General features: G+C 43.7%; 1 protein-coding gene across 2 annotated transcripts in view; it reads right to left on the bottom strand.

Annotated features, from left to right (window-relative positions):
• Positions 1–10,920: 10,920 nt before the first annotated feature.
• Positions 10,921–14,991, bottom strand: part of Sorl1 (sortilin related receptor 1) — a 162,761-nt gene continuing 158,690 nt past the window's right edge. For both annotated transcript variants that reach the window (XM_052188613.1, XM_052188614.1), the window contains one exon: positions 10,921–14,810. In XM_052188613.1, coding sequence (XP_052044573.1) covers positions 14,743–14,810 — 68 coding nt within the window. In that variant the 3' untranslated portion in view covers positions 10,921–14,742. The remainder of the gene's footprint in view (positions 14,811–14,991) is intronic.

Below are 14,991 nucleotides of genomic sequence, written 5' to 3'. Positions count from 1 at the left end.
CTTTTGAGACAGTTTCTTTCATTAAACCTGGAGCTTTCTGATTGACTAGACTGGCTGGCCAGTGAGTTTAAGGGATCCCCCTCTCTCCACCTCCCCAGAGCAGGGATAACCGATTTTAAAAAATGGGTTCTGGGCATCAAACTCATGCTTACTGGGAAAGAAGTTAGCTCTCCATCCCTCTGTGTCACTCTTTGGGATCCCTGACAGCAACTTTGGGTGCTTTGGAGCTTTTTGGATGTCATTGTCCCTAGGATTCTGCAAAAGCAATCTATGCCCGTCTCTTACCCAGCCGAGGGACTCCATGTAAATGAGACAATTGAAGATTTCTGAATTAAAGCAGTGCTTAGACCAGGAGGTACAGCCGTGCAGTGAAGTCCATCAAGAGGAAGGGTGTGGACTATAGCGATGGCTTCTGGGCACTCTTGGAAGCTATAACCATGGAACATCTTCCCATGTTACAACTCCTGCAGATCTGTCTCTATTGGACCTTCCACCACCCTCTAGGGTAACTTCACCATTATCCTACTTCAAAGACAAGAGGATTAACACACACAGGAGACTTGGCAAATTGTCACATACCATAAACATCAGCCTTTGCCTGTTCCCTCTCCTCTGTTCCTCTCAGAGTGGGGTCTGTCCAGTTAGCACACTGTGTGACACTTTATGAGTTGTTCTACGTTGTTTCCTACTTTTCCTTTTTGTCTATCAGGGACTAGTTGCTTGACTGATATGTGATCTGTACCTCCACCCCTATCTTCCGGGGATGGGGACAAAAAAAAAAGGCCAAATGAACTACATTCACCAGGTTCTTTTACAAAGTGGTAGCAAGTCCACGGGAGGAAGTTGTTGGATGGATGGTTTGAGAGAACTCTTTAAAACGGAACAGCACAGTGGTGAGATTCTCTCTTACGCTCACTGTGGGGAGCCCATTAAACCCTGTGTGAATATGTGAAGAGCAGAGGAAGTTCTGAGAACAGTAGGTAAAGTCCTGAGAAGGTGTGAGTGTTTAGTGCTTGATATGGGCACTGCCATGTCAAAGACACAATGCCTCAGACTCATGGGAAGGGCAAAGCCCTCCCCAGGTGAGGCTCAGAGGGATGGCAAGGCCTCCCTCAGCTCCCTCAGGTCCAAGTGGGAATGTTGACAGTGTGTACGCATTTTTTAAAATGAGCCATTGACCAGTGTGTGCAAAAACTAGCAATTACAGCTTCCTTGTCCCAGATGACTGTGATCAGATGATGGAGGCCTCCTAAAACCTCCAAGGTAAACCAGATAGCCCCCATGCTGTGTTGGACATAACACAAGCTGTAGTTCTGGCTTGTTATGTAATAGGTGTGTCCCTGCAGAAAGAGCACAGCTCACCTGATGCTAGCTCTTCTGTATACCTGTCTGTGTGTCTGTGTGTCTGTTCTTTCTTCATTTCATCATCTCCCAGTCAGGTTTTCAGGATCAAGCTATGCTAGATGTAGCACCCATCCTTCTCCTCTCTGATGCTGGCCCCTCAGACTTGATGGTTGGAACATGAGCTCCAGACGGACTTAGGACTAGAAAGAGAACAGTGCTAAGGGTGATGGAGCAGAAATATGGGGATCCCTGAATCTACTGTGCCTGGGTTTATTCCTTAAAAGCAGGTCATATATCCTTAAAAGCAGTAACAGTAATGAAAACAGAATCTATGAACGTGAAGGAGAGTGGGCAGGGGCATATGGTAGAATTTGGAGGGAGAAACGGGAAGGGAGAGATGTAATCTCAAAAAAAATTTTTTTACATGTGTAGGAAAATCAGGTTAAGCTATCCCTTTATTCAGTCAACTACCTTATGAACTGCCAAAGGCTGTCCCAAGCTCAGTGGAAACATAACTATCAGGGCACTCTATACAAGGGTCTATATTTCTACTTCTTCGCTTCTTTACTCAGGACTCAGGGATGATAAATGACAGCTTTCACCTTACTATTGTAAGGTGAGGTAGTCACTTTTGTGTTATCCTTGACAGACTCACCCCCTCCATGGTTAGGATGACTTATGCTCTTAAAATGGAAAGGGTCCTGCTAGTTTGGATCTAGAATGATCTCCCAAGGGCCCATGTTATTAAAAACCTTGCTCCTTAGCCCACGGTACTATTGGAAGGTGATAGACCCTATGGGAAGCAGAGATGTTTAAAAGGAAGCAGGTTCTTAGTGGTGGTCGGTTCTCCTCTGTGGGGTATTGAGAATTCAGTCCCTTCTTCTCTCTTGACTTCTGGGCTGGGCTTTCTCTACTGTATGCTGCAGCCATGCTATACAGAGATGCTACATGGCTAAAATATCAGGGCCAAGTGGCCAGGGACTGAAACATCTGAAATTATGACTTAAACCTTTATTTTAAGTTGGATTATCTTGGGTAATATGTCGTAGTAACATAAAACTAACAAACACTATCAGAGCCACTTCTAGCTCATGTACAAAGAACTATCTCACATGAGCCTGGGATACCTCTTAAGGAAGAGGAAGCTCCCAGAGGTCTGCCAGCTCCTAGTCAAGCCATATAAACACAGGATACAGCTGCTTATACAACTATTCCCATGACTATGTCAAAGATAATGCAAGGGGGGAAATCCAACGATGGGGTTCAGCACAGGAAGATAATAGCAATTTGTTGATTCGTGTTCTAGAGCTTGTGTTGCATAGGAATTACAGACTTCCAAGTTGAATTGAAGACTAAACACCAAGTTGAATTGAAGACTAAAGGAAACATACCACAGATAATTAGAAAGAGAGCCAGAGGTCTGAGGGTATAAACGAGTGGTAGAGTACTTCCTTAGCATGTACATGGCCCTGGGTTCAATCCCTAGGGCCTAAAGGTGGGGAAGGGATGAACAACCTTATGGGAAAAAATGCTTAAAAGACCTGCTACAATTTATATAAAGAAGAAGAGTGGCTGGCTCTGTATATTTTACTGGAATTGTCCAAACATCTTTTAATTCCTGAGCACAAAGCAGAATAGTACTAGTCTATGGGATTATACTGGGCACTGGGCTTCTTCTTCTTCTTCTTCTTCTTCTTCTTCTTCTTCTTCTTCTTCTTCTTCTTCTTCTTCTTCTTCTTCTTCTTCTTCTTCTTCCTCCTCCTCCTCCTCCTCCTCCCTCCTCCTCCTTCTCCTCCTCCTCCTCCCTCCTCCTCCTCCTCCTCCTCCTCCTCCTCCTCCTCCCCCTCCCCCTCCTCCTCCTCCTCCTCCTTCTTCACCTCCCCTCTCCTGGTGAGAAAGACTTTGTACAACAAAATAGCTGGTGATACAATGAAGTAGGCGTCAAGATCTGAGTAAGCAACTAACAGCACACTCTTCCACCCCAAGATAGAGTTCATCACACTGCAGTCAACAGCCTCACACCACAGAATCAAGGACCACATGCACAGCATTCACTTCAGGATTTTAGGATTCAGAAAACCAATTTTCTGACTAGCTCAGCTCTTAGGCAAGTTGCAGAAAATCTTCAATCTCTGTTTCCTCTTTTATAAAATCACATAGAATTCACAATGGCCTCTCAGCCCCGATGATTTGTTTTAAATTGTCCCAGGGGGGAGGAACCATGTCTGTCCTGTTCATGTTATATTCTTAGTGTTGTAGAGGGTAGTGGATAGAGAAGAATGCTCATGAGCTCTTGGATGGATGCTGTCATGGGATTGACATGGAGGGATTGACATCTTGGAGGGATGCTACCATTGGCTCTACCACCCAAGGAGTTTCATATCTTACCAATTAGAGCTTGAGACTTGACCTTCCTCATCTTTCCTTTCCCTAGAGGTTACCTCAATCTTTGCTTTGCTCTCCCCTTTAATACCTGTCTATCGTAGAACCTGAAGACCTAGAAGAGATTCTAACAGGGGATTCAGTATCTATTCAAGTGGATTCCACACTCTACTCCTTCCAGCTCTGGCAGGAGAAGCTCAGCACCACACTGTAATACTCAGAAAAAGCCATTTGATGAAGTCTCTGTGCACTTGAAATGGACAGTGTATTCACCAGCCAGCACTTAGCACCCACTAAGCTCCCCAATCCCTCCTCCTCTTATCCTGTTAGATAGATCCATGGAGAAGGGCCCTCACCCAGCTGCTAGCATCTTTTAGGTAGTTCCCATCTTTTCTGTAGAATTGTGATACAACCATGGTTGGAGAGTCAAGTTCCCTTTGTACTAAATAGTGACAGTGACCACAGCGCTTGTGACCTGTCCTATGTCTATGTCCTATGTCCTATGTCTATGCTCACACCGTTCTTACACTTGCATGCCTGCCAGTGCTCCCCATTCCCTTTGATGAGAGGCAGTCATCACTGACCGTTCTATCTTTTGAGAAATAAGATGAAAGTTTGTGGAGCTAGAAAGGAAAAGACTCAAAAAGTTCCTGTGAGCTCCTCGGTGTGGATGATAACGCTCAGCCCTTGACTATTCTGGCAGAAGAAGAGCAATGTGTCCATAAGCTGGCTGCCTGGTGACTGGCAATCCCCTGGCTCTTCTTGTCTTCAAAATATGTTTGTATCAAAACTGCTTGTAGAAACTAAAGGGGAGAAGCTGTGGCCCTGCCTCAAGCCTCCGAGCTCAGACTTGCCTTTTAGTTGAACCAAGAATAAGAGAAGTAGCAGCAATGTGGTCTTCTGCCCTGTGTGGACTTATTCCAAGCAGAACTGTACGTGCACACAGTCACTGCGACTGAATGAAGCGACAAAAAGACACACACCAGATGTTGCTAGTGGTTATCTCTGGGATTACTAGGAAATCTCATTTTCTTCTTGGTGCTTTTATTCCCCCCAAATTTCTATAATGGATACAAGTTCCTTGTCTAATCTCCTTCTTACAAAGGAGCTTTACTTAAAATGGTAAACCAGCTGGTTAAATAATTTCCTGATGTATACACTCAAACTTGCTATCAAAAGGGGTCATGAAGAAGGGCTCTGTAGTCAGGGATGACATGGAGTCCGGAGCCACGCCTCCTGGACTCCCATCTCAATTCTGCCTGTTACTTGATGTGACCACAGGCAAATGTCCTTTAGATTCCTTGCTGCATCACAATATCAATACCCTGGTTACAAGGTTCTGAGGATTAAATGACTTTAAATGAGCAACCCTCAGAAGAATGCCTGGCCCTTGGCAATTACATATTTAATGCTGTTCCCCAGTGCAGCATCATTGCCGTTGATCAAATGATTTCTGGCTCACGTTGGAGCATCCTTTTCAGTCCTAAACACTATCCATGAACAGTTTCCTCTATTGTGTTAGTTCTTGGGAGCAGTCAAGCAGTTTAGGGCCTTTGGTATACTTCTGAAGCCAAGAGCACGCCATTCTTGTTTCTTTACACTCCATGAAAACCACACTTGTTCACATACATCCAAACGGCTCAGCCACAACCAGGACCAATCCATCTCTGGGTAATTAATTGGCTTGGCCTCTACCAGAAAGAGATCGAAAACTAAGTCTTAATTACAAATCCCCTCCCTTTGATCAGCCCTGAAGGCTTAAGGAACCGACTACAACCAAAGGGCAAATTATGTCTGATTCACATTTACATCTGAGTCCTCCCCGCCCCACACACAAAGTTTGCTGATGCCAAGTTTTAAATATGAAATAGAATTGTTGTCACACAGATATTACCAAGTGTTAGCAGTTGTCATTTTGGCATTCAATAGGGGTTATGATATTACAATGGCAACATTAGCATTTTCAAAAGTCTATCACTATTGTTCTTTTGTAAATTGTTGCAGGCAGCTCGTATTACCCTGCACATAATCTTTTTAAGAAACCAATGGGTGCTAGTATCAAAGCCAGGGGGCTGACTTATGAGATGAGTAGTCACCTCCTTCGACTGGGATGCTAACAGTCTCAAGCTCAAGCTCACATTGTTACTGCCCTAATGGCAGAAATAGCAGTCCGGGTATCACTGAGCCCACAGGCGTGAACAAAACAGACACTGAAAACCTCCCATAGTGCAAAGGGTTTTGAGAAAATCATGCTGACTTGCTGCAAAGCAAAGAAATCTTCTATTTTTCTAATCATGAAAATATCTACAAAACGACCTATTTTTTTTAAAGGTTTCATAGCTCTACCACCAAAAAGGAAGATTATGTGTTATAAAAATAGCTTGTAAAGAAGTCTGGGGTTGTTTATTTATCCTCTGAATTTTAAAATTTTCTAGTTGAGATGTTTCTAAAAAAATGCATGACCTGTGATTGTTAAGAGTACCTAAATAAAGTCAGGCATGGTAGCACAAGCCTTTAACCCCAGGTCTCAGAGGCAGAGGCATATGGATTTCTGAGTTTGAAGCCAGTCTGGTCTACAAAGTGAGTTCTAGAACAGCCAGGCTACACAGAGAGACCCTGTCTCAAAAGAATAAAAACAACCAAAACAAAGCAACAACAACAAAAAAGAGAATCCATATAGACATCGCCCTTATGGATCAGGCAAAATAGCATGGCCATTAACAGCACAGCGTAAGAATGGAGTTCAATTAGCTCATCCTGGCTGTCATGTTACTATACGTGACAGCTTGGGGAAGCTCAGACTGTCTTCTTTAAAGGAAAGATTCATGCCTGAATCAAAGAATCATTTTCAGAATTAATAACCTTTTCATAAATGGTTTAGTATAGTAACTAACAAATATAGATTCAAAAGAAGAGAATCAGCTGTTACAGCACCGGCTGCTCTTCTACAGGACCTGGGTTCAATCCCCAGCACCCACACATTGCAGCTCACAATGATCTGTAACTCCAGTTCCAGGGGATCTGATTTACTCTCCTGGTTTCCTTGGATATGCATGTGATGCACAGACATACAAGTAGGCAAAACACCATACACATAAAATTACATCTTAATGAAACTATAATTATTCTGTAAGTAGACAGACTACTTAATGAGTGAGACTGTCTGTCTAATGCTACATGGCTCCAATAAGCTGTGTAGACTGGAATTCCCTTCTAAGAAAGTATTGTAATTCTAAGACTTTTTGCCCTTCAATTATTGTCAGGGTTCTTGCATTTCTTTAGCATTTCTTCTTGGTTTCAATTTGCTGTAGGCTCAGTGGGGATGAGGGCTGGCATCCCATGACCACAGCTGACAGATGAAGTCAGAACAGGGCACGGAGTGCATAGAGTGTATCCCTAAGAGTCAAAGAGTGTCTCCTCAGAGTTAAATTTTGAAATCAATGCATTGTAGTCAAGGACATCTAGACGTGAAATGACTCACATCTTCCTATTCTAACGCAGTCTGGATGTATTAATGCCATCTACAGTGTTACATGGGAGGGAGGAAGTGGTTCAAGAACAGAGCAGATGAGTCAAAGTGGCGCCCATGGATAGTATCCCAGTCCTATCAGCTTTAGACCCCACTGGTAAGACCCTCCCAATAGAAATGGCTTCCCGGAGCTACAACTTTACGGGTCCAAGTGGAGTGAGGGGTTCCCGGTATAGTATCAATAGCGGTTCACTATTTATTGAGCAGTCACAAAACTACCCAAGCTTCTTCTTCCTCCTTTGCCCTTTATGCTGCCCACTGAGTCATGCCTGGTCTGTGAGTGGCTTCCTAGGCAGCTCTTCCCACAGTGGGAACGGAACATTGGCCTTGCGCCCTTTGGTGACACTTTTCCATGGGCAGTCTTTAGCTAGATGGTGTCATGTTGTACGCCAGTCTCATGAGGCTGCTCAGGGTGGGTTTGGCCATGAGAGAAGAATACACAAACATGTTAGGCAGGCTTGAAAACTCAAGTTTATGTCCTAATCAGGTAAATTCACCCCGAGAGCATGTGTGGTTGGAATAGGTATGGCTCCCCAGACTCGTGTGTTTGAAAACTGGGTTATAGGATGTGTGGCCTCAGAATAGGTGTGTCCTTGTTTGGAAGAAGTGTGTTACTGCGGAGGTGAGCTTTGAGGTCTCATATATGCTCAAGCTATGCCAAGTGTGGTACAGTCTGTCCCTGCTTTCTTCGGAGTAAGATGTAGACCTCTTGCCTCCTGCTTGATGCCACGCTTCCCACCATGATGAAAATGGACCGAACCTATGAAACTTTGAGCCAGCCCCAATTAAATGCTTCTTCTTTTTTTTCTTTGATATATTTTTTATTTACATTTCAAATGATTTCCCCTTTCCTGGCTCCCCACTCCCTGAAAGTCCCATAAGCCCCCTTCCCTCCCCGTTCCCCCATCCACCCCTTCCCACTTCCATGTTCTGGTATTGCCCTATACTACTGCACTGAGCCTTTCCAGAACCAGGGGCCACTCCTCCATTCTTCTTGGACATCATTTGATATGTGGATTATGTCTTGGGTATTCCAAGTTTCTAGGCTAATATCTGCTTATCAGGGAGTGCATACCACGATTGGTCTTTTTTTTTTTTTAATTTGAATTTTATTTTAATTTTTCCTTTTATTTTTTTATTTGATATATTCTTTTTTTGTTATTTTTTATTCGATATAATTTATTTACATTTCAAATGATTTCCCCTTTTCTAGCCCCCCCACTCCCCGAAAGTCCCGTAAGCCCCCTTCTCTTCCCCTGTCCTCCCTCCCTCCCCTTCCCAGTTCCCCGTTCTGGTTTTGCCAAATACTGTTTCACTGAGTCTTTCCAGAACCAGGGACCACTCCTGCTTTCTTCTTGTATCTCATTTGATGTGTGGATTATGTTTTGGGTATTCCAGTTTTCTAGGTTAATAACCACTTATTAGTGAGTGCATACCATGATTCACCTTTTGAGTCTGGGTTACCTCACTTAGTATGATGTTCTCTAGCTCCATCCATTTGCCTAAGAATTTCATGAATTCATTGTTTCTAATGGCTGAATAGTACTCCATTGTGTAGATATACCACATTTTTTGCATCCACTCTTCTGTTGAGGGATACCTGGGTTCTTTCCAGCATCTGGCAATTATAAATAGGGCTGCTATGAACATAGTAGAGCATGTATCCTTATTACATGGTGGGGAATCCTCTGGGTATATGCCCAGGAGTGGTATAGCAGGATCTTCTGGAAGTGAGGTGCCCAGTTTTCGGAGGAACCGCCAGACTGATTTCCAGAGTGGTTGTACCAATTTGCAACCCCACCAGCAGTGGAGGAGTGTTCCTCTTTCTCCGCACCCTCTCCAACACCTGCTGTCTCCTGAATTTTTAATCTTAGCCATTCTGACTGGTGTAAGATGAAATCTTAGGGTTGTTTTGATTTGCATTTCCCCAATGACTAATGAATAGAGGGCTAATATCCAATATATATAAAGAACTCAAGAAGTTAGACTCCAGAAAACCGAACAACCCTATTAAAAAATGGGGTACAGAGTTAAACAAAGAATTCTCACCTGAAGAACTTCGGATGGCGGAGAAGCATCTTAAAAAACGATTGGTCTTTTGAGACTGGGTTACATCACTTAGTATGATGTTCTCCAGATCCATCCATTTGTCTAAGAATTTCACGAATTCATTGTTTCTAATGGCTGAATAGTACTCCATTGTGTATATATACCACATTTTATTAAAAAATGGGGTACAGAGCTAAACAAAGAATTTTTACCTGAAGAACTTCAGATAGCTGAGAAGCATCTTAAAAAATGTTCAACATCATTCGTCATTAGAGAAATGCAAATCAAAACAACCCTGAGACTTCACCTCACACCAGTCAGAATGGCTAAGATTAAAAACTCAGGAGACAGCAGGTGTTGGCAAGGATGTGGAGAAAGAGGAGCACTCCTCCATTGCTGGTGGGGTTGCAAATTGGTACAACCACTTTGGAAATCAGTCTGGCGGTTCCTCAGAAAACTGGGCATGTCACTTCCGGAGGACCCTGCTATACCACTCCTGGGCATATACCCAGGGGATTCCCTAGCATGTAATAAGGATACGTGTTCCACTATATTCATAGCAGCCCTATTTATAATAGCCAGAAGCTGGAAAGAACCCAGATGTCCCTCAAAAGAGGAATGGATACAGAAAATGCTTCTTTATAAGAGTTGCTGTGGTCATGATGTCCCTTCACAGCAATGAAACTCAAACTAAGATAGCACAATACCCTTTGGGATTTCTTGGTACAACGTGTCCAAACACTGCTCTCATTCTGTCGCTGAGTGGCAGATGAGTGACGGTTAGCATGGGGTTACAGAATTCAGGCCTAGGGTCAGAAGTCCCCAATACTGAAGCTAGCTTAGCCATTCACTGTCTGCTTCCCTCTAATCCAGTGGTTCTCAACTTCCCCAATGCTGTGTCTCTTGGACACAATTCCTCATGTTGTGATGACCTCCGGGCATAAATATTATTTTATTGCTACTACATAGCTGTCATTTTGTGACTGTCATGAATCATTGTGTAAATGTCTGATATACAGATGGCATTAGGTGATCCCTGTAAAAAGGTTGCTTGAGCCCCAAGTGGAGAACCACAGGCGAGAGGAAGACATAGTTCCCTGTTCCTCTTTTTTAACTCATCCATGAAACTAAAACTTCAGACTTTCGTTTCGGGTCCACGTCCATACAAACACAACATGCTGGAGATGCTGAAAATTTAGAAAACCACCTGTTCTGACCATCTCCTGATCCGGCATTATTAGATGTTTGATACTTAGTGGTCCTTAAGAGAGAAATGTAGCGTTTCCCTCTCGGGCTCACTGTAAGACATGTCCTTGGGCACCCAGCTCACCTGCACTGCAGCACTTTTTTCTTGTAGATTCCAAGCTTGCCTCCTTAACAGATTGTCCCATGCCCAGTTACAGTTCTCGGCGAGGCACTTTTGCCAACAGCCCTATGGAACAATTCTATTTACTTCAAAGCAGCCACCACCGCCCTTCCCACGCGTCAGTCAGCATAAAACATTGTGTGCCATCCGAGAGTAGCTCCTTAATAACAAAATTATCCTGGGTCTTAATGTTCTCTCCTCTATGACATAAATACCCCCTTCAAAGAGACAAATCAGCTGCTGCTTTGGAGACTGTGTTAAGCTATCTTTATTGCACTCAAAGGAACAACTTTACGACACACACAGTGGATATTTAAATAGGTGATGGCGGTGTCTTTATTTTATTTTTTAACCCAGTTAAATTTTTATTCAGTGAAAAAGGTTGACACCAAGACAAAAAAAATTATCTTAAAATTGTGCAACAACATAGTAAAATCTTCAGCAGAAATCAGTGACTTGGAAACCTAGCCGAGGCAATTGAAGTTATAAATAACCTAATTTTACTTTGGAGAAAAACAAGTACACAGTGTTTCACTTTAAATAAGAGCAGAACAGGCCTTTATTTTGCTGCAGATCCTTCTGACTTTGCCTAAAGTGTTTAGTACGTCTCAACAAGAGTCTTTAAACGAGGAGTGACATGGAATCTGAGGGTAATGATGCTCCGCCCTGGCAGTCATGCTCAGCCCATCGACGTCATTACACAGGAAACCAGTACCATTCTTGGGTTGTCACTCAGCTCTGATGGTTAAATTCATAACATGGCTGCTCAAAACGAGTGGGCAGAAACACATGCAACTGGTCCTCCCTCCGCTCCGCTCAGCGATGCTATTCTGACAGTGCGCTTCTTGTCTATGGAGCCAACGGCGCACATTTCCTGGAACCTAGTCCGTATCTCAGTCTTGCATAGAAAGTGGTCTATATAAACTTAATGCTCTGGCTTTTATTACACGAAAGTTGTACCTGAAAGGCAGCACACACTCCAGCTAAGAAAAATATGACAGGAATGTGGAGATACAATCCCCAACAGAAGGAAGCTTTTGCAGAGTTTAAAGTCAATTCTTACTGCTACGGTGGGGATGGGATTCAACTTAGATATATGGCTGAGTCTCTCCTGAGGGGACCCCTCACCTCTCTGCTGAAGGAAAGAGAATTCTAGGGAACTCACCATGGCCCTGTTTATGAGACTAACACATGAGATGGGTTTGGAACCAGGGCACTAGGGGTCTTGCTAGTTGTGCTGACCCCCAGGGGCATCTGAAGGCAGGTGCATCAGAGAGATACTGGTGCTTACCTGTAAGGGGCTCAACATACCACGGGCCTTCCCAGCTCACTTCCAGACAACTAGTGCCTTCTGAAGGGCCTGTTCTATATACTGGAGCATATAATTCAATCTAGCAGGCCATGTGGATAGGAGAGAACACAAGGGAGTGTCCCCGGCCAGCTTGCAGTCATACAGTGATGCAATCAGAGGTACAGCCTCAAGAGCTGCTCCTCCCAAAGTCAGGGTGCCAGCCAGGTGCCTGGCAGCAGGCTGAGCTCTCCAGCTTGCCAGGCATCAAGCAGTTGACCCCTCTCCAAGAGTCCTTAAAGGAACTCTGCTCTGTCACTAAATCCACATAGACTCATTCCCCATAAATCTCAAAGGGTATTTAATATAGAAAAGAGAAAAATCAGTTAGTAGCTGGTGTTCCCTATGTTTCATTCCCTGTGAGGCGGGAACTGCCAAGACTACATGTAGCTTATTTTCACTTCCTATTGTCAGTCCAACCTCTGGACTCTTGCAGATGACAGGAATACATCAAAACCTCCACAAAGCAGAGGGAAAACAGGAGTGCGTGCTTGAGAGGTTCACAAAAATATACAATTTACACATAGCTGCATCTATCTGCCTTGGTCTTCAGGACCTAAGCTCTTCTGTTTATATAAAATACTCTAGCCTTAAATGGCTACATGTTTTCAAACAGCACAGTGCATCTTCCGAGGAGAGGGGTGGCGGTGGGCCTGTACAGTACTACGGATCAGCATCGGGAGGCCCTGGGACCGGGTCTGATGCTTGACAACAACTCCCATTGCCTGCCGGAGACATATGCTCTGTGAAGGGGCTTCACTGAGGAGTAATAGAAAATAATGCCTCGTCGCCTCTCACACCAGCTTCTACAAATGCCACCTGAAACTCGGCAGGAAAAGAAAAGAAGAAAATATACTTTCCTAGTGGTTCAATTCAATGGCTTGCCTCCCACCAGACTGTTAATCCTTCAGCTACTTAAAGGACTTTAAGTGGAAGTGGTAGGAAGGGAGGAACGCTGAGCAAAACTTCAAAGCAAGACAAGATAAAGCTGAGAAAATTCCAGTCTGGGGGAGAAATAGTGAAAAAGAAGGTGAGAGGAGAAACATAATTTGTAAGAAGACTCCTTACTCCCAGCATTTGACACCAGGAGCTACAGCCATACGGCACACTATATATCTACAGGTCAAAATGCTCATTAAATATACATATATATCCTAAGAAAAATTGGCTCTTATTATCCAAACAACCCCTGGGTAAACTGAGACTCTATTACCACCCACGAATGATACTGCTAGTTAAAAGAAACTAAGCACTTGTGAGGAGGGACACATTGCACGGGAAAGAGGCAGGTTTCACAAAACTTGCATATAGAAAACATGTTCAGAGGCATAACTTTGGGATATTCGCAGAGCTCGCTGCTTTTCCGCTGGGAGGAAATCCTCGGCGAGGTTGTTCATACAGCACAAGTCACGACAGGTTGGACATCAGTGCCTACACGTCAGGCTGAAGGACGGGTTGAGGCCACAAGGGAGTCCACAGAACTTTCACGTGACCGTTGACATGATACAAAGGGGTCGAGGGGTGGAGACTTGTTTAGACAATCATGGTGTTTAACAGAGAAAGCAAATGAACTGATGGAGAAGTCAAATAGTCAAATGTCTAGATCATCTCCATCCCTGGCAATACCTACAAACTCTCTACAGATAGTTGGGGCACAGGCTAGGGAGGCAGGAGGAGAGGGAGGGGATCCGGAGAAGGCACAGACCAAATTCAAAATGACTGCATATATCAGAATGGACTTTTGAGGACGCGTCAGTGGTTAAAACCCAATATAAAAATCTTACATTTGGATTCTTTGGTGGTGAGTAAAAACAAAAGGAAAACTCAAATTTAAAATGGAGACATGGCATACATTTGCAATGCATTATCTATCATGGCACAGATCTAGAACTTTCTCCCACAACCACAGTAATTTTTTTTTTCAAGTGACAATGATCCCAGTGTATAAGAAAGCAGTGTTATCACTTGGCAGCTTCCAGAGGTACACTTTGTACAGAGACATGCACAGTAAGAGCCCACGGATTCCTAGGAGACAGGGGCCTATGGCTTGCAGGGCTTCCCAGGCTACAGGGCCGTTGAATTGGAATCTAGCAGGAACCTAGAATTCTCTTCTGCCAAAGACCTGTCCCTGACACAGGAGCAAATAAAAACAGATTGCTCCTGCTTTCCACCCGACCCTGTTGGGCAAGGGGCCCTTCACACATGGGGTTTCAGACAGCCACTAAAATATGGCCTTATACAGAGTCCCAATAAATTAACAAAACAATAGCACAGAGCCTTTCCCCCACAAGACACCCACATACTTATGTAAACTAAACCCAAACGAGATGGAAAGTCTGAGCAGTTTTCAAGGAGATTGTGCCCCATCCATTTCTCTCTCTTGAAGGTTTTATTAAATACATTTCTGTGTCTTAGAAAAACAAAAATAATGGTCAACTTAATGAAGCAAAATGATCTCATGGACTTAAAAGCATGCCCAGCAAGCACAGCCCTGTAAGATGACATCAATGTCAAATCAAATAATGTTACTAAAATCAACCTGGTTTCAAGTTCACAGTTGATACTACAAAGTTTATTCATTCCTTCCTTTTTTTTTTTTTTTGTAGTTTTGGCCCATATAAAAATAACATATTGCAACTCAAAGTGCATCTTTTAAAATAAACCATCAACTATCTTTATCAAATAAAATATTTACACCATTTGGTTTCTAATGAGAAAAGCTCTTCACGCTATCACCATGGGGACATCGTCTGAGAATCCAGTAATCATGGGAGCATCTTCATCGTCCTCTCCTGGAGATAAAACAGTCAGGCCTTGGTGAGTTCTGGCAGGGTTCGAAATGGCCCCCATGCCCCCACTCAGCCCGTGCCCCTGAACCCCAGCTAAAGCAACACTACGTGGTTCTGAAGCCCAGAGTGGCTTACCTGCACCATGTTCAGGTCACCCTCTCCCCATCCCTAAGTGACCACACTA

The sequence above is a fragment of the Apodemus sylvaticus genome, chromosome 7, assembly GCF_947179515.1.
Source record: "Apodemus sylvaticus chromosome 7, mApoSyl1.1, whole genome shotgun sequence".
Taxonomy (NCBI): Eukaryota; Metazoa; Chordata; class Mammalia; order Rodentia; family Muridae; genus Apodemus; species Apodemus sylvaticus.
Note: the sequence above shows the minus strand (reverse complement) of the source record. Positions and strands in the feature narration are given on the sequence as shown.